The following is a 19468-nucleotide window of genomic DNA, read 5'->3' as shown; positions in this document are numbered from 1 at the left end:
CTTCTCACATAAAAGATACCAATGCAATTATGGGTGCTGCCTATTGGTGCGTGCATTGCAGGGCCCACACACGAGAGACAGAAAAAGACATGCGGAATTAAGTCGAATCCTGTTCTTTGACTTTTCTAAGAATTTCGTCCAACGATTGGCTCAAAAATCGCGAAAACGACGAATTGGACTTAAGGTCTCTCGCACAAAAGAACCTACTTGTGGTGTGTTTAAACTGCTCTCAAAGCCACAAATGGAGGTTGTCAGACATGATCAAAATAAAAAAGAGTTTTTTTGCTACGCAGACATCTCTCGGACCTATACTTTTGGCTGTATTATTTTTTTGAAAAAGGTTTTACAGTCTCACCTCTCCAATGGATACCATGTTAATCTTGAAAAAAAAAAATTCTAATTCGCTCCCACGGCCACATTTCTTAACTCTAACCAATAAAAATAAGTGTACGTTCAGGGAAGTCTTGGGATTCTCACAATGTTTTTATTTCATAGATAGGACTTAAGAGTTTTTGAGTAAGAAGCATTTGTTTGAAGACTGGTGCTAGAGCACAGAGCTCTCTCTGCCAGAGAGCTCTGTAAGGTTGAAGACGAGATTTTGGAGGGAAAAAAGAAACACGGTCACATTTCGTAACTCTAACCAATAAAAAACATTAAAACATTCAACAAAATAGTTTTTAATAATAACTAGGACCCTAGCTTGGTTTCAGCATTGTCTAAGCATCCCTTCACTATGCTGTGCAGATCACTGCTTAGTACAGAGCATTGCATATTATTTTTAATACTACGGTGTGTACCTTTATATGTAAGGACAACAGACTTGAAATTTGTTGTACTCTTTAATTTCTCCTACAATTGTAAGGGGACCTGTGCCATGTTAACAACACTAAACATCTTTCTGGTATGACTCTTGATTCTTGACTTGTTCTCATTTTTCTCACACTTGGAAGAGGCTGGCTCGGAAGTGTGTCACTGGAATCTTGACAGCTTCGGCTAGGATTTGAAACCAGTTGCCAACATCTCAACACTGCTTTTACTAAGAAATCGAAATGTTGTGTCTAGTGGGAGACACTATATTCTCAATGGGTGAATAGGAAATTTGTTAAACACATGGTTAGTTAATATTTAAGTTGGTTTGAGCTGTCAGACTAACTGGAATAAAGAAACAATTTATTCATGTCATGTCAGTTTAGAACAAGCAACCAGCAAACAGAGTGAAAGGACAGAGCCAAAACATATCATCAGATGTTGCTTTCATTCAGGCATCAGTGACACTCGGAAAATGTTGACCTGAATAGCATCAAGCGGAGCTACGTACGTCTTGTCCCCCTTTTGACTGTTGAATCCACATGAGCCTGCAAACAGTTTTGCAGGATTTAAATTAGGGAATAGGTCTGTGAGTGTGGATCTATCTCATACCAGTCATGTTGTCCAGAGCATCAGAGCCCCAGTCGCCCCGTATGATGGAGGAGAGGATGTTATCAAAGGTGTGAAGGTCTTTGGAGGAAACTAGCCGGTCTCTAAACAGCCTCCTGGCTTCGTAAGCCACCACCTCCAACACGCTGTCTGTCACATTAGACTGAGCTGCAAAGGAAACAAGATTTTTTTAGGATAAATACTCAATAGGTTATCATAAGGCACTGAAAAGCAGGATGAGATTTACTGATCAAATATTCAGCATAAAGACGGAACGGAACTATTCATTTTCTTGAAGAGCAGCTTAGAATTTCAAAAAGAACAGACAAGATCAGTAATTACAACATGACTCAGACCTCAACATTAGTCAAAGGTCGTTTTTTTGGTGGGATAAGACGTAACGAAAGCACCTCCCAGGGTGAGACTAAATTTACTTAATTCCCCAAAGACCAAGTGCTGCGAGCTAAAAAAAGAGCGCCACAGAGACCAGCCTTAACTGTGGTCTCAGAGGCTCCTGGCTTCAACAGTGTCTGTCACATTATATTGAAAGAGCTGAAGAAGAGAATCTAGTCGAGACACAGCTGATACTCTGGGGTTTTCCTGACATATAAAATTTTAAAAACTACAGAAGAAAGGAATAACACAAAAGTTCCAAGTTGTCATGCTAAGCATTTCTACAGCTTAAAAAAAAAAAAGAATATCAGAATATCAAAACAAATTCTGCATTTCCGGGGGCTGTGTTGGAAGATTTCGATATCCGAGAACTTGAAAAGTATTTTTACGTATTTATATTTTTTCCCGATTTAAAAAAACACTTCATACATAGATAGACAGAGAGTTGGAAAACATGAAAAAACACACATCTGTGATTAGCTTAAAGTGACTGATGGTATTAACCATCCCAATGCATTAGTAAGCTCCTAAAGACACAAAGTAAACTAAAATGTTATTCAGTATAGTGCATACCTCCGCCAAGGCCCAACAGTCCTTTATGAAACCACATCTAAATTTACTAGCTCCAGATTATCTTTGGATCAAAACCCAAAATGACATTCATAGATATCAGTCTTATAAACATGCCTGTTTTTTTCATCAAGATTGATGAATTATTCTCTGAGAAATCAACAAAAATGTAAGAGAGTGGAAAATAATTCCTGGATCTGCCTCAAAGTGTAATGGCCCATCATACCACATACCTCCTTGGTGGCGGCCAAAAAATGTTTTGTTCCTAATTTACTGTTATTGAGCGCAAACAACAGTAACATAAAGATCATTACAGATGACCACCTTCTCACTGACATGGGTATACACAAGCAAACTTGATGTTTTGAAATGTATATTGTGAATATAGTCATTGCAATTACACGCTCATACATGAACACAGTGAAAGAATCAAAATGTAAAGAGGTTTTTACAGGAACCAGGATGAAGGTAAACAATGAGAACTAATAGCAAGTTAAAAAATGATGAGCACAGGAAAAGCAAAGCTTGTCGGCTGACTTGGTTAATTAAGATAAATGATAGGACTTACTATCGCCACAGGACACTGCAGATAGATAGAGGGAGAGGGAGAGATGAAAAGACTGCAAAGTGGGAGGATGATGAAAGAAAAAAGGAGAGACAAGACTAGTAACAGAGGAAAGAGAGGAGAGAACAGGGAAGGAGAGAGAGATGGAATGAAAAAGAGGTGAGAGTTGGAGACAGTAGCTCTGAGCTAAAAGAAAACTGACAAGAAACTAAGCCATCTGGTGCTGTCTTTTTGATTCTGGCATCAAAACTGACAGAGTTATTAATGCTTCATGCTCCTCAGCCACAGCTGAAATGTACACGTGGACTCTAAAGAATTAGCAGAAAACCAGTGAGTCATTAAATCACAGAGCATAGAGCAGTGCTTCTGAAAACTGAAGTCCCTTACGGGCCATGGGTCTGATTCTTAAGACTGTTCCTATTACAAAAGTAGACGTATTTTTAAACATATTTTTGATGCATCTGGTCCCCAATAAAGCCTGAAAATTCTAACTTGGAGAAGCTTGGGATGTGCCTTGTTACTGCATCCATCTTAAGGCTCATTCATACTCAACATTAGATATGGATACAACTCTGTACTCTGTGTTCATTTCATCCATATTTGTGTTTTGAAAGTTTTTGGATATGGACGAAACACACAATAATACAGTGAAGCCAATTGTTGAAGTGAGAAGACCATAAGACATGAGGAAGAACCTTCAATGACGGTGAAACCTGCAAATGTGAAGGATGCATTGAGGTACTGTATGTGGCCAGTGGCGGTTATATCGTTTAAGCAGGATGCATCACTTTTGTTCATAAAGGCAGAATAAATGAGCATTTCCACCTATTTAAAAAAGTGTTGAAAACATAGACGTGGGTATGGAGTCCTGCAAACGTATAATTACCTGCAGTGAGGTCATATCTCAGCAGGCTGAGGACCCATTCAGTGAGGATACAGGGGGTGAACAGGTAGTGACTGTGGTCATCCACTGTAAACTTGGCTTTCACCTGAGAGAAGAGAAACACATGTGGATGATATTAAATAGGATCAAAATTAATTGAATGATTCATCGGTAAGAAGAAGAATTTTTAGCCAAAACCTGGTTTTCACATGCCTCAGCATCATACATGACAGATAAATAAATGAAAAAGCAAATATTTTATTCTGGACATAGTTGTAGTCTCTACAACTCTAGTACGACACCACTTAACACTTTTTTAAAACACATTACATTGGTATGCGTTTATAATTCACTGACACCTGTATTAAAGTTTTGTTGAAAAGCTACAATGTACCAACACAGACATTTTGCCCTGTAACCCAACCTTTAAACCAGTATAGAGGGGAACCTGAGGCCTCCATGCCATATAAAAGAAAAGGTAATCTGCCCTGAAAGGCAATTCATAAATACAAAAGAATCTCACAACAGCAACAGATTTTTTTCTGGGATAAAATGAATAAACATTAAACAAAAGACCAGAGCCTTTTGAGTGTATGCCTGTTTGATCACAGTCAGGGTGAAAGGCACACATGAAACAAAAAATCACCACATTCAAGAAAAGTAAAAGCAGAGAAACGGACAAACAATTATCTTTTGTTGATATAAAGGATTAGCCAGTGTAACTAATTTGCAGAGACGAGCTCACAGTGATGAAAAAGCCTGATCTGGAGCATCATCACTACATGATAAACTGGATGAGTTACAAGGACAAATGCACTTGGATTTGGGTGTAATAATAAAACTTTTACGAGACAAAATTATGACAGACAGGCAGGCAAGTTCTGTGGTAAGCAAGCTAATAGCTATGACGTTGGATCCTCATTAAGAATTTCTGCAATAGAACCTCATTACCACTTTGAGCTGCATGCACTGGACAAAGTCAAATTGTTCCAGTGCTAGTTTGAATTGTTTGAGGTACGTTTATTGTTCGCTAAAACCAGGAGTGAGTTTGTAGAATCAAATCTATCTGCCATCAGACACTGCACTGAAAAGTAGCTGTTACAGCCATCGGAGAGAGTTTAGAGTGATAAATGTTACCAATAATTTAGTACGGCCCACAAAGGATGTTAAGTAAACTGAAATGTATGTACCTGTATTATACTTATGTTTGTATGAGCAATGCAAACCACTCAGCTGAACCCGGGAATTAAAAGCCATGTTTTTAAAGTACTTGGGCGATGCTATTTTGCTGCAAATCGGTATAATAACTTCTTCCTGATCACAATAGCCTGTCAGTAAGTGTTTATATGTCCCTCATATTTTCTCAAATTCAACATCTGGAGTCTCCTGTGACTTGTTGATGCCTTTAGTATCTCAAGAAAGAATCTGTTGCTACAATAAGACCATGAATGAAAACTCCAGTCCAATTCATTACCTGTTCATAGAGTTGCACTAGAGAGCCAGCCAGCTGGTGTGTCTTCCCTGTGCTGGCCCAGGCTGCCTGGCCGCCAAGACTGTGCTGAAGAACTGGCTGCAGGTACGCTGAGTAGATAGTCTGAAGCTGCTCCCTGTCTGGATAGCTGATGGCAGAGGCAGGAAGCAGAGACAGAGACGGATGTAACAGGAAACAAGACGGTAAGTCAGGGTTGGGGTTAGCAACAGCAACATGGACAAACAAAACAGAGAGAGAGAGAGAGAGGAGGACAGATGGTGGACATGGACATATGTATGTGAATTAATTAGAGTTGGGGTGCTTGCATCATACTTACTCAATGGTGCAGATGCGTACTATAGAGGAGAAGCGGGAGGTGAGCGAATGGCTCCCGACAGCACCCCCTGTTGACATGGAGGCCACCACCTGGATGTTCTCGAGACTGACCCATTCCAGATTTTCATCATAAAATCCCTTATACGTCAACACCTGGAGGAGTGACATTGTGTAAGGTTAGATGTGTCTGACTAAATTATAAAAAAATAACAAAAATAATCAAGAATTTGAAACCACAAACTCTTTGTGTGGAGTTTGTGTGATTTCCCCATGACGATGGGGGTTTCCTCTTCAGTATTTCCTCCAACATTCTAAATACATGCAGATTGGTGTTTTATATATTATCAATTGTCCCTAGGTTTGAATGTGACTTTGAATGGTTGTTTGTCTCTATATGTCAGCCCTGTGGTGGACTGGCGACCTGTCCAGGGTGTACCCTGCCTCTCGCCCAATGTCAGCTGGGATTGACTCCACCCCCACCGCGGTCCTAGATAATGGAGGGATGGATTATTTGAATGAATTTCTAAGGCTGTGTGTTAATGAAAGGGTTCAAAAACTACATGAGAAAGTACGATGGGACAGCTCTGGACCCACACTGATGTGAAAGGAACCAGCGTCAAAGTCTCAGCTTCCCTCCATCCATTCATTCATTATTTGCTTATTGGTGTTTGTGTCAGTGTATCAGCTATACCTGTTGCAGGAAGGCAGTGAGGTTGCTTGTCCCCCACTTGTCCGGTTTGGGCAGGTTGATGTCTTTCAGGTAAAGGACCAGATTCTCACAGTCCTTGGGTCTGAACACCCGGCCAGTGTTAGAGCTCAGCAACAGGCAGGTCTGACTGAGCTTCTGGAGGACATGGCGGGAAGAGGTCTGTGCACTGCAGTGAACCACAGCGACTTGGGTGGAGCGCAGCCGAGAGAAGGCGTAGCGCAGCAGCATGCTAGACACACAAAACACATGGAAAGAACATCAAGAAATACATACTCACTTGTATTTAGTTATTGACAGACATGATCTCACAGCTTCAGCTAGAAGTCTTAATGCTACTTTTCATGGTGAATGCGCATTTACATTCTCTACTGTATAGGTGTGTGTAAATTAATTGAAACATTTTTTTCAAGGAACTAAAGTGACAAACCCAGAGCCAGTGACCTTTTAGGTAAAGTGAAGCAAGACAAGATGATTAGAAATGGAAAGAGTTGGAGACTAAGCTGGGGAGTAATAATGGCACACTGAGCGACCCTTGTGTTTCAAACATTTGGAATTGGAGGCAGCTACTTTTGAGGCAACAACTCTGTGTGTACACATACATAAACAAAGCAACAACACATACACAAGAAACTTATTTGTATATATAAACATGTATGTTGATGATGGGTGTTTTTTCTGCAAATGTGCTATTACCCCTTTCCACAGCCCTCTGGCCCCACCACCATGAAGGGCTGCCTGTGCTGAGCGGTGAGCCACGGGGAGAAACAGTGCAGACCTCTCTGCATGTCTGCGGTCTCTATAACAGGTAGGGTGTGAGTATGAGCAAGCTGCTCCAGTGTGAGACCCTCAGGACGCTGGAATATATAGGCTGCTAGATGGCCGCTGTCAGTATCATAGTAGGTGTCTAGTGGTTTTCTGGTGTTTGGAGGACTTTCTCTGGCCCAGCTCAGCAACTACAGAAGTACAAAGACATAAGAGCACACGTCAGGACTTGGAGTGGTACCCCAGCAGTTCCATACCATATAGTGACTTCTACTACTATTACTATTACTACAAACTTCAGGGGAGGCATGAATGAAATTTAAATCCTAAAATTGAACTTCTTAATGTCATCGTCTTCCCATGCTAAAAATAAAAAAGAAATACAAAACACAAGGGTTCTTACCTCCTTGGCAAGCTCCTGTCGTGTTTTGAAATTGAGGTTCCCTCCCAAACCTCTAAGAAGGCCAACAATAAACTGACCTCTCTCCGTCACAGCGTTGAGATGGGACAGACCATTGAACACTGTTCCCACCAGACTGGACTCCACCACAAAGTCATTCTGATGAAAGGAGAGAAGGGGTTATATGAGTCTGATTTACAAACTAAATATCCAATGAGCCTGGTCGCAAGAGATTTTTGTGAGTTGATCGAAATGTTATAACATTAATAATCAAAACTAATTCAGTTTTGAAACACACAGAAAAATCCTGCTACATGTTTAGTGTTTTTAGGCCTAAACTGTCAGCACAGTGAAATAGTTGACTGAAAAATCGGTGTGTAGATTAGATTGGAAAGAATTTCGGAAGAGGAATGTTGTTTAAAATATTGAAAAAAAATCTATACTATTCAAATACTGTATTTACATTGTAAAGCAAATTCATATTTGTTTTATAAATGAATTGGCTCAATGGCTCCAGTTTGGTTCGTTCATCAACTTGCTTCACATTTTAACATCTGTGATATATTCGACAGATATAGAAATTGAGACGCTCATGAAAGTTGTACTGTTGCTGGTCCAAAAATTAGCAACACATCATTTGCACTGTCTATTTTGCTGTAAACTCCACAAGACCCCAAATCTCTAGAAGATCCATAAGTCTCACGTTAAATGCTGTACACATAGTAATAATTGTAGAGGAAGATTGTCAGCCCTATTGGTGATGTAGAATAGCACCATCCTCTACACAGTACCTGTTTGACCACCCAGTCCAGGGCTCGCTGGAAATAGTCTCCCAGCCAGTTTTCCAGGTTACTGCAACACTCCTCCGGCTGACCCCTCAACCACGACTTGACCAAGGCCCCAACATCAATGTCTTCATCGCTGAAGATATAAGTTGTAGGTTAAATAAATCAGTGATGCTGATTTTTCAGCTGAAACTTATACAAATAAACAATAAGATGTCCGGAAAGGTTCACAGACCTGAGAAAGATCATCCCCATACGAGAGATGGTGGCTGGTGAGGCGCAGCTGAGATCGTGAGTCTCAAACAAGAAGTTAACATTGGGGCCGAACTGGATGCGTTCTCCGCTTGGCATGGTCAACAGTCGGTTATCATCGAGTACAGAGTTTAGACTCTCAATCCACTCTGGGTCAATGTCGCCGTCACACACAATCCATGAGCTCACCTCTAGAAAAAACCACAAACACATATACATTCATATGCTGTAGATACACACCTCAATCCAAATACATCCAGTGCAGAGCGTACCAAAGTTAGCCTCCTTCAGGCTCACTGTTTTCAGTCTCTGTAGACAGTACTGGGAGCAGTGCAAGAACTTTTCAAGTTAAAGAAACAAGTTTTCAAAAGTTTGGCTAAGCAAGACAAAAGTTTATTATGAAATATTTGCATCTATTTGAGATGTGTCTCCTTCTTACCCTGTGGTTCTCTGACCACGCTCCTGGCACTGTGTGTGAGGACACCATCAGCCCATTCTCTGGTGTCCATGTCTATGTGTCCAAGCAGCTGCTGTCTGGGCATGGCCTTGGGATTCATTGTGTACTGTTTCACCTGTAGAGATACAGGGTCCGCAAGACAACATTAGCAGGGTTTCTGCAGGATTCAACAAGAAACTTTTTACACTATTTAAGACTATGATGAACGAATTTGAATTTGAGACCTACATCAATTACAACAGATATGAAGGATCATCAGTGTGTCAGAATTACTTACACCTCCCCTATAAAAGATAAGGTGAAGTAGCCTAGAGAATAACCCACGAAACACCACATTATCAAACTACAGGGGGAGACAATAGGTATGCATAGTCTTTTCCACAGCCACCTCGAGTGTAGTTGAGTTCTGCATTAGTCTTGTTTCTAGTTTATTACAGCATCCTAATATCTGATTAAATGAATGTTAACATAATTAAGACATACCTAAATTTAGTCAAGACCTAATACATAATATTGTTTATTTTTTAAGTCCTAAATTTCATTAAGATTATTGAATTGTATACTCCTTTTTTAGACTATTTAAGAATCTGAGGGAACCTTGATTAGGAACTTTTTTTTTAATTCACCCATTAACTGCCATATTAGTGCTTTTTATGCTCCTTCATATCTGTATAACACAGCATTTCTGTATTTTAATACAGGTGGAATCGATGAATGAAACTCCAGGTATGCAGCTCATCTCTTACTCACCACTCTGCCTGTCTTGCTGAGAGCAGCCCTGAGCATCCTCCAGAGTGTCGACTTCCCTGCTCCGCTTGGCCCGACAATAACTACACCCATGCGCTGTCTCAGCTGCTCATTCAGCTCCAGTGCCTTCTTCAGCTACATAGATTGTAAAAACAATCAGTGATTAATGTGTGATTTGTCCACCATCAAAATCAATTAATGTCAAAGACATTTAATAGAGTGATAACAAATATTGTCTGAACACCAGTTCACACCATGTATCATGACAATAACGTGTGTTTTCAGCTACTAATTGCATGCACACACCTGGCTGGGTATGAGCTCAAGTCGTGCCTCCTTGTAGACGTGTTCGAGTGCATTCATGAGTATATGGTCCTCCACGTCAGTGAAATTAACCCCAGAGAAGACGTCTTTGACCAGAGCGTCAAACCGAGAGCTATCAGCAAATGTCAGCTTGGACATGGTGTTCAGTCTCAAGGCCTGCACCACCAGACTGCTCTCCTGAACTGAATGTAGATGAAAGAGATTGATTTAGTATGAACGTGATGTATACCACTGTAAAAACAGACTATATGCAGAAAAGTATAAACACAGGCTTGATAGAGAAGACAAAAAAACAAGGTTATGAAATTTAACCTTTCCCGCTTGTAAAAGTGATAATTACCAAAGCTTGTCATGATTTACAGGTTTGTCAATACTTTTGTTCTGTTTACCAAAGATGTTTGCCTTTCCCTCAGGCACGAATGTGGTACAGAGAGAGGAGCACTTGGCCTGACTACACACAGAGACAAACACAGCACCTTGGGGACTCATTGATAGACAGGGGTTCCATGCGGTGTGCGTTGGCAAGATAAAGGGCTGGTGGTAGAACAGGAGGATTTGAAAGAGAGAGGGATGGGTTCAAGAAGAGGCAGAGAGGAAAATTAGAAACAGAAAGATAGAAGGGAAAATATTGAAAAGAAGAGACTTGAAGGGAAGGCGGGGGGGTGAAAACGGAGGGCGGCGAGCGAGAATGGTGAGAGCGGCATCGACAGCTAGGTATCAGAGAGAGAGCTGACAAGAGGTCAGGAGGAGGGGAAAGGAGGTGTGTGGGGGGGGAGGGTATAGAAGCAGTAAACAACAGAACTCTGGCAAAGTCTCTGGGAACAGGAGAATGTAGAAGGACAAAAGTACAGACGAGTGAAAAGCCCAGGGGAAGACAAGTTTTCAGGAGGGAGCGTTTGGGCTAAATGTCAATTGATGTGTCTGTATTAGAGGCTTTAGAGGGCGAGGACGAGAGCAGAGGAGAAAGAGAGAAGTGCTGTTCAAAAGAACCTTTTGATGTTTGAGTACACTCATGTATAGTGTTGATCAAACTGCATTAAAGAGAGAAATCCACACAGGGAGACACAGATAAACAAAACGCTCTGCAGTGTGACCCAGCTGGCTGAAGGATGAGCGTCAACAAACCAGTAGAAGTTTCACTCGTCACATGCTCGTCTAATCTGTTTCATCAGCTCTATAACTTTCTGTCTTCAGCTCAGGAGATCAGTCTCAGCACTTTCCAGGAGAAATGCTTTAAAGACGCTTCAACCAAATGTGAAATTTACATTATTGACTTAATGTGGAAAACTAGAATTACTGCCCCACGGTTATATGGCTCCTCCTCCAGTCTCATGAGGTCACTGTGACTTTTGACCTTAGACCACTTGAATCTTAACAGTTCATCTTTGAGTCTAAGTGCTAACTGGTCAACATTTTAAGAAATTCCCTGGAAGCAAAATTGAGCTTCTTAAAGAGGCCAGAACATTTTTTGTGAGGCCACCATGACCTTGACTTTTGACCACCCAAATCGAATTCTTTAATCTGTGAATCTAAGTGAACATTTGTGCCAGATCTGAAAGGTTTCCCTCCAGATGTTCCTGAGAAATTCTGTTCTCTAGAATGTGATGAACAGACAGACGACCTGAAAACGTAATACCTTTGGTCACTGACTGTCACTGGCACAGAGATATTAAAAACATAAACTGGAAATACTACAACTTTTTATCTTAACTATAATGCCCTATAGAGACATGAGAAGTTATGTAACTACACTAAAGTAAGTGTGAGTGCTTAAAGGTCCAGTGTGATTTAGGTCTAAGGCATTTTTGGCAGATATTGAATATAAAATAATCCTAGTGATGTTTTCACCAGTGTGTTTCATCTAAATTGTATGAATTGTTGTTTTCTTTACCATAGAATGAGCCCTTTATGTTTAAAAACTATATATTTCTATGGAGGCCGCCATGTTTTTTACTGTTTACAAACTGGACAAAGAAAAACCTTTTGAGATTTCATGACAACTGAAGTTCACCACAGGTTCTCTTTCATGTTTGCAAGGGGAGGATGATAGAGGAGTATTCAGCAGCAACATGCAACTTCACCTCTAGATGTCACTTAATTCTACACACTGAACCTTTAAGTGTTAAATAATGAAAATGTAAATTATTGATTTATTGTTATTGATTAAAATCTTATCTAAACATTAAATATTGAACATTTCTGATGGTCATCATTTGTTGTGCATTTATAAGGCAGAAGTTCGATATTGGCTCCACTCACCACTGGGGGTTAGCACATTTAGTCTTCAAACATCTCAACTGGGCTTGTTTGTGGTTCTTTGCCATGAATTATGACACACGTAGTTGTCTTTAAATCCTCTGAGACAGCAAAGTAGCACAGAATGACAACCCAAAATTAGGCTGTCTCAGATAGATTGCTGCAGGTAAAATGGTAATTTAGTCCTTTCTGCTTAATTGCGCTACTTGATGGATTTTGTACTTTATTACTATACAATTTTTTCCACCTGTGAAGCATGAATAAAATCTCATATTGAGTCGGTGAGTTGTATCAAACTGGTGCATCACTGATTGCAAACTTTAGCAGCTTTCCACTATCAGACATCAACGCAGACACTAGAACATTCCTGTTCCATGAAATGTGTTAAGTAAAACTGAAAAATCTTCAAAATCCGCATTTACATTCATTACCTATATGTCACATAATAACGATCATGGCAACATTCCCTACCTTCTTACACACACCTTACAAAAATCATATGGACAACAAATACATTATGTAGAATAATGGCTTAAATATGTTTTGTTTGGGTATCAGAATACATCAGTTTTTAGATCTTATCTAAAAAATACCCCCGGCACAATCTCTAAAAGAATAAACCCTGTCCTGCCTAATTTTAAACAGACAAATCATCTGTAGCAGGGTCACTGAAATCTGTTACGAGAAAGTACATAACAGGACCCCATCAATTTTGCACTGTGCTCCTATAACATATTGGACTTGACATGATGCAACATAAAAAGAGATGATCAAACTCGATGCGGCAGAACAAGATATGTTTGTTTATACCATGCACTCAAGTCATTAGCCTCAAAAAGAGATGAGGATTTGGTTACAGAGGTGTAACACCAACAGACACATATTAAACTAAAAGATCACGCCAAATTGTTTCATTGATGAGCACAACTTCAGCTACAGACAGTAGGACGTCATCAGTGAAATCACCCAGTGTATGTTTTATGTGTATATGTTTTGTGTTGTGTAGTTTTGTTTCCCTATAGCAAAAATGTTTTGTGTACTAGAGCCTGACTAATTTGGAATTTTGGGGGCAGATGCCGATACTGATTTTAGAGGATTAAAAATTTCCAATACCTATAAATCTGCCGATATATCGAACACAAAATCCAACAAAATCTATTTGGGGCTTGATATTTTACAGTTAAACCATACATTTTGTTAAAAATATCTATAAATCAATTGTAGAATGTAAACAAAAAGGCAAATGCAAAATGTTTCTTGATTGTTTATCCTGTAAAAAATGGTTTTGATTTCAGCAAAAATAAACATCAACAGCTATGAATGTGACTAGAGATCATGACCTATACCTTGATGCATCTACTTCCTCCTAACTGCCCTGTCATACTCAGCTAATGGAAAAGTAAAAATACCTCACAGAAAAATTGTACTCGGAATTCAATAAACATATAGCGGGGGGTGATGGGTGGTGGGTCTTACTCCTGTCCTTGTCGTGACTCCTCCTCTGTTGCTGCAGGAGACTGCCACAGGCCTTCAGCACCGTCTTCAGAGCACGCAAACCCCAGTCATAGTGCTGCTGGGGAGTCAACAGCTCCCTGGACAGACAAATACAGACATGCTCAATTAACGGTTGTAGCAGAATTAAGGGTTGGGAGGTAGAGGATAAACTTATCCACAAAATCAATAGAATACAAAAGAGGTACTTTAGGTAAATTCAAATAAATTCAACACACACAGCATGATACTGTTTGAAACAAAAAACGCCACTTAGTGAACCACACAGACAAAAAGACAAAATTGGTTAAATGCATAGAAAACAAATAAAAAAGAGACTAGAAATTTCTACCTGGCCAGGTTGAAAATTGCAACCAATTTGCGTCCCAGTATTTCTCCACTCTTGAAGCCCTCTGAATACAGAATGACTTCTGCAATGAGCTCGTTGTCTGGTCTGCTCATGGCCACAGGTCTGAACAGCTGCTTTAAGTTGTCTGGAAGTTTTTGTCTGCCTCCGTAGCCTTTTCCTGCCGGGTTCAGGGTGATAAACACTCCAGAGTTTGGGTCCAAATCCACCTGGTGTACAGAGAGGAAGGAAAAGTGATATCGTGTTTTACACTGACATGAATACAGGTTGTATGATTGCTGATGATTATTGACCCAAGCAATTATTTCACAATAGATGAAAAACTGATTCAAAACAAAGGCAATGATGGCAGGTTGAAGTTAAAAACTTGTAATGATGTGTTTATTTATGTGTTTAAAATAGCCACTATAAACATATATCATATATACTGTTATATTATATAATGTAGATGTAATAGGACATAAGGCGGCCTGGAGAAATAAGGCGTAATTAGCATTTGAAAAGTGTTTCTCTGCATCTCTTCTTTATAATTTTCTGACCTCCTTTCCCAGCAGTTCACACGTGTACTTGTGATGTTTGAGAGAGTCTTGGATGGCCTGAATTTGCATGGAAACTGCAGAGAGTACTGCTTCCTCCAAACGGTTAAACTCGTCAAAGCAGCCCCATGCTCCGCACTTCACCAAGCCCACAAAGATTCGTCCCATTGACTTCACATCAATGCCCTGAAAGACAGACGGATGCAAACCAGAAAATGTGTTATCCCTGACATTTCTTTTTTCATTTATCAATCTTGTGCATGTGTGTGTTCTCACGTTTTCAATGACGGTGTGTCTTTCTTCTATATACCAGATATCTATTCATTCAAATGTGAATACCTAGATCCTCATATGTGTTTTGCTTCCAGAATAATTAGCTGTGATATAAAGTTTCTGGCAGAGAAAGTTGTGTGTCGTCTTAAATTGAGTATTAAAAGTTAAACCCTTCATATAATCTCAGCGAGCATCTTAATACCTCATCACAGTTGAACACCAGCACTTGGCGTCCAAACAGCCCTCCGAGGGCTTTGACCGACTCGGTTTTTCCTGTGCCAGCAGGTCCGTAGGGGTTTCCCCCGAGCCCCATCTTCATGGCCTGGGTCAGAGTCAGGTAGCACTTATCAGTCAGCGGAGTGTGCACCAGCTTAGCTGCATTCCCCTGAGTTGGAGAAGAAAGTGAGCGATAACACGAGAGAGAGCGAGGGAGAGAATATGACAAAATGCAGTGAGATGACCAGGCAGAAGGTAGGAGGAGTGAGAGAAGGGTGGATGATGGGGTGTATGAGATGGAGAAAAAGGCCAAGGCAAACAGGAAGATGACTGCTTAAAAAAGTGAGGAATGAAAAACAAATGAAGGGCAAGCAAAGGGAAATGAAAATGACTAAGACTTTCTCTTGCATGACTTTTTTAAGAAAACTGCAGAGGAGGGACATACAGCAAGATAGATTCAGTGCTCATCTGTGCATTCACAGCGCCCCCAATAGGTATGAAATAAGAAAGTTCAAGTAGACTTGAATTTCAAACTTCAACGGTTTTCTTCACTGTTCTGGTTAACGATGATTAAAATAATTCAATTACAAATATGTATGGACTCCAGGAGACACTAGGATGTATATATTTAAATGTATCGTACTTTGACAGGACAGACATGCATTAGCATATTGTTAATAAACTGCACTTCATTCCCCTTGACTGATCAGGTGGAAACATTAAAACTACAGAAAATAATTGTATCCAGTTATGAAAATTACTAATTATTTAACCTGAATTGTAAAAGCAAATGTTTTCTATTAATACAGGCATGCTTAGTAAGCATATTACTTCTTGATTATATTCTATATTAATCAGAAATATCCTTTTGTGAAAATAAAGGTGAGGTGCAGCCCTAGAAATATTATGTTATGTTTGTGAATATTTGTCTCATGGGCAGTTACAGAGAAAGAAGATTACAGTAACTACATTCCGACATACCTGGTATTCATATGTATAGCTGAACTGTGCATCCACCATGTGTATGTGGCAGCATTTGTCAGGTCCCATGTAGAAGCGCAGCTGCTTCTTCCAGGCCCAGGCGTCAAGACTCCTAACTTGAGCCTGCTTAAGTTGCTTCACAACACTGATGTTATGAATGATGTCCAGGATTAGAGCCTTGAGCTTCAGCTGCAGGACACTGGACTCTGCACAGGGAGATATGAATGAGTATCAGGATAGCAGGAAAATAACACTTATTCATGTGCCCATCCGGTTCTTCTCTCTTCAGGTGCTTTTGATCCAAGATGAGTGGAACCTACATGAGGGAGGCTGGAGGGGGAGATCGCCGTCTGCTCGTCTGGCAATCCAGCTTTTCACAGGTTTTGTTTGCTACTTTTTCTATTTTATTTAGTTTAGGTGGTTGCTCTGGGCCTACGCTTCTTTGCCTATGTAGCCTCCTACATCTTATTTTGTTTTTGGCCAGCTTCCCGAATTCCTAGTTTTGGTTAAGTTATTTTTTTGATGGTTTGTATATCAAAATACTTTAGCTATATTGATCCTCGGGTATGTTGTCCCAATTATAAATTGCTGGTTAAATGTGTTATTGTGGCTATAGCATACACACATAAAACAAGCTTTATAAAAAAAGAGGATATCACACGTACAGAATTCAACTTTAAAAGTAACAAAAATATACACATCACTAAACAAAAACTTTTGTATTATCACATTGTATACTCAGTCCTGTATTTGCCCATTAATAGTCCTGTTGGTTTAAATGATAAACCGCATGTAACATTAGTTTCTCTTTCTCCCTATTCATGATCAGTTACATTGAATGTTAAAAAGTCTTATTCATCTTTACACTGGTATAATAAGCACAACATTATTTAGTGTTCTGCATGAACACCCCAGGTCATTAGATAATTAGACAGATAACCCTGCCAGGCTGCTTTGCAGTGAATTAGATGGTAAAACCATCACTGTAAGCATGCAGACAGAATAACAATAGCTTCTGTGTTCCCACAAAACAGCAGCAGCTCTTATCAAGTAAAAAAAATGCAGAATTGTATCGATCAGTGAGAAGAACAAATGGAACCGCTTACTGTGCAAACATACCCAACATACCAGGTGATATTTTTAAACAACAACTTAGAGTGGGACACTTTGTCTGACATGAATGCAGCCACCACACTGATATCCTGGAAAATCAATATCATCAACAAATACTTGCTTAACTGTTTATGGCTGCACAAAATGTAGGAAAAAAAGACACTTGAGGCCGTTTATGAAAGTGTCATTGTACTGACTTGTGCAGCATCCATTATAATTTTGTTTCTCTGTAGTTAGGGCAGAGGATGGTTTCACAGCTGAGCAAAAACCAAATGATAATAATAATTATATTAAGAATGACAGATTAAGTTCATATAACTATCCATCCATCCATTTTCTGACGGTCGTAGGGGCAGCTGGAGCCAAGCGCAGCAGACATTAGGTGAGAGGCGGCGTTTCCAGTGTATGAGGAAGGGCCAATATATAGAGACAACCATTCACATTCACATGCACACTCACATGCACACCTAAAATCACTTAACCCCTATAGTCTCCAATCAACCAAACCGCAATCTGTAGGAGGAAGACAGAGAACATGCAACTACACAGACTCCAAGCTGGGCATTCTAATTGCTTACCTTCTTACTGTGACAGTGCTAAACTACATGCATATACAAATTACTATAGTCCATATATATAATCAACAGAATTTCTTTTTACTGCCAAACTTTGGCAACAACCCCAAAAAATCCAGCAGCAGAAAAGATTATTCATACAGACATTGCAAGTGTTGCTCTTAAAATCAAAAATCTCTGTGGTTCTTTTCAACATCCATCTCTAAAGCTGGGACTTGATAGTTTAATTATTAGGTGTTGAAATACCATCTCCTATGTACTTTTGATGCTTTTTATTTCTTGGATGAAAGAAGGCATCACTGACATTAGTCTTTACCCAGAGGCTCGCAACATGTCAAATGTTCATCATCCTGTCTTATCTCTCTGCCAGAAGAGGCGGATTGCTCCCACTGCCTGAGTGTTTTTATGGTTCATTTATGTAGACTGGGTAATGAGATTATCCTTCCTGTTATCACTTTAGCTGCTTTAATCAGTACTAGTCATCTACAGCCTCTTCAGGATACCTGCTTGTGTTGAGGGAGCCAGTAATTTGATTAGATGAAATCATGGAAACAAGCTCCATGTGTACATTTATAACAGTCCTTTTAAAATTGCTTTGCTGAAATTCTATTCTACAAATCTGACTGACTTGCTAAAGTAATGAATAAAGGGGATTTTCCGCCAGTACAACTTTGTGTGCAAGCTTTCTTGGATGTATATACTGTATATACAGGCTACACAGCATGGCATATAAATTTGGAATTTGGCAGCAACGTCCCATGGAATGATGCCTCACAGGGTTATGGACGATCTTTTCATCACATGCATGAAGAAATCTTTATTAAAATTTGAAAGTCATTCTTTGAAATTCAAGTTCTGTAAAAAGGCTTTATGTTTATTCAGCCCCAGGTGATATTATCCTGCCAGCTACTGTGTCAGTGGCATTAAAGGTTACCGGCTGGTTGCAGGCTCTAGTGTGTGTCTGGCTATCAAGAGATTCAGACAAGAGCAGGCATTTGGCATTAATCTCTCAGTGCTGAGTAACAACCCAAGATTATGATCAGAGTGCAATCATGAACAACACAAGAGGGAGTCAGATAGTGGAACGAAGTGTCAAGTAGTCGCAGTTTTTAAGGACTTTCAAAAAGAGGTTAATGTTGTGAAGAATGTGAACAGAAACTGAAAAAAAGGACAGGGTTGAACAATCTGCTGCAGAAATAAGAAAGGACTAAGAAAGCAAGACAAAATTGTGCATTTGGTGTGATCATAATTTTTCATGATGTCCCAGATTATGATCACAATTTGATTAACACAACAGGAAAATAAAGGTAACATGGCTAAGCATATTCAGGGATGAGGTGAAGCTTATGGAGTTGCTTTTTACATTTTAGCAAACACTTGCATACTTTGAGTGTTCCGAGCAAATTTTAAAGGTGGTATGGTCATACAAAGCCAGCAATTCTTAGATTTTGGTGGTGGTTTATGCTAAATCTTGCTTGGCTGCTAAAGTTAGTAAATTATTTATGGATAGCAACCGACCACCAGTCACATGTATGATTTCTTCCGGTGCTGAAAATGGTCAGTCTGACTGCAAGATGGTCAGTGTGTTTG

General features: G+C 39.7%; 1 protein-coding gene across 6 annotated transcripts in view; it reads right to left on the bottom strand.

Annotated features, from left to right (window-relative positions):
* The window catches only part of dync2h1 (dynein cytoplasmic 2 heavy chain 1), a 117279-nt gene that overhangs the window by 61579 nt on the left and 36232 nt on the right, over positions 1–19468 (bottom strand). For all 6 annotated transcript variants that reach the window (XM_069533924.1, XM_069533922.1, XM_069533925.1 and 3 more), the window contains exons 36-52: positions 16191–16396; positions 15196–15378; positions 14724–14906; positions 14170–14393; positions 13803–13918; positions 10053–10252; positions 9750–9881; positions 8982–9114; positions 8526–8733; positions 8297–8426; positions 7509–7664; positions 7037–7296; positions 6326–6572; positions 5636–5787; positions 5302–5446; positions 3831–3933; positions 1420–1584 (exon numbers count right to left, since the gene is read on the bottom strand). In XM_069533924.1, the coding sequence (XP_069390025.1) occupies positions 1420–1584; positions 3831–3933; positions 5302–5446; positions 5636–5787; positions 6326–6572; positions 7037–7296; positions 7509–7664; positions 8297–8426; positions 8526–8733; positions 8982–9114; positions 9750–9881; positions 10053–10252; positions 13803–13918; positions 14170–14393; positions 14724–14906; positions 15196–15378; positions 16191–16396 (2943 nt within the window). The remainder of the gene's footprint in view (positions 1–1419; positions 1585–3830; positions 3934–5301; positions 5447–5635; positions 5788–6325; positions 6573–7036; positions 7297–7508; positions 7665–8296; positions 8427–8525; positions 8734–8981; positions 9115–9749; positions 9882–10052; positions 10253–13802; positions 13919–14169; positions 14394–14723; positions 14907–15195; positions 15379–16190; positions 16397–19468) is intronic.

This window comes from Paralichthys olivaceus, chromosome 11 (assembly GCF_024713975.1).
Source record: "Paralichthys olivaceus isolate ysfri-2021 chromosome 11, ASM2471397v2, whole genome shotgun sequence".
NCBI classification, from domain to species: Eukaryota; Metazoa; Chordata; class Actinopteri; order Pleuronectiformes; family Paralichthyidae; genus Paralichthys; species Paralichthys olivaceus.
The sequence above is the reverse complement of the archived record's forward strand: the minus strand, read 5'-3'. Positions and strand labels throughout refer to the sequence as shown.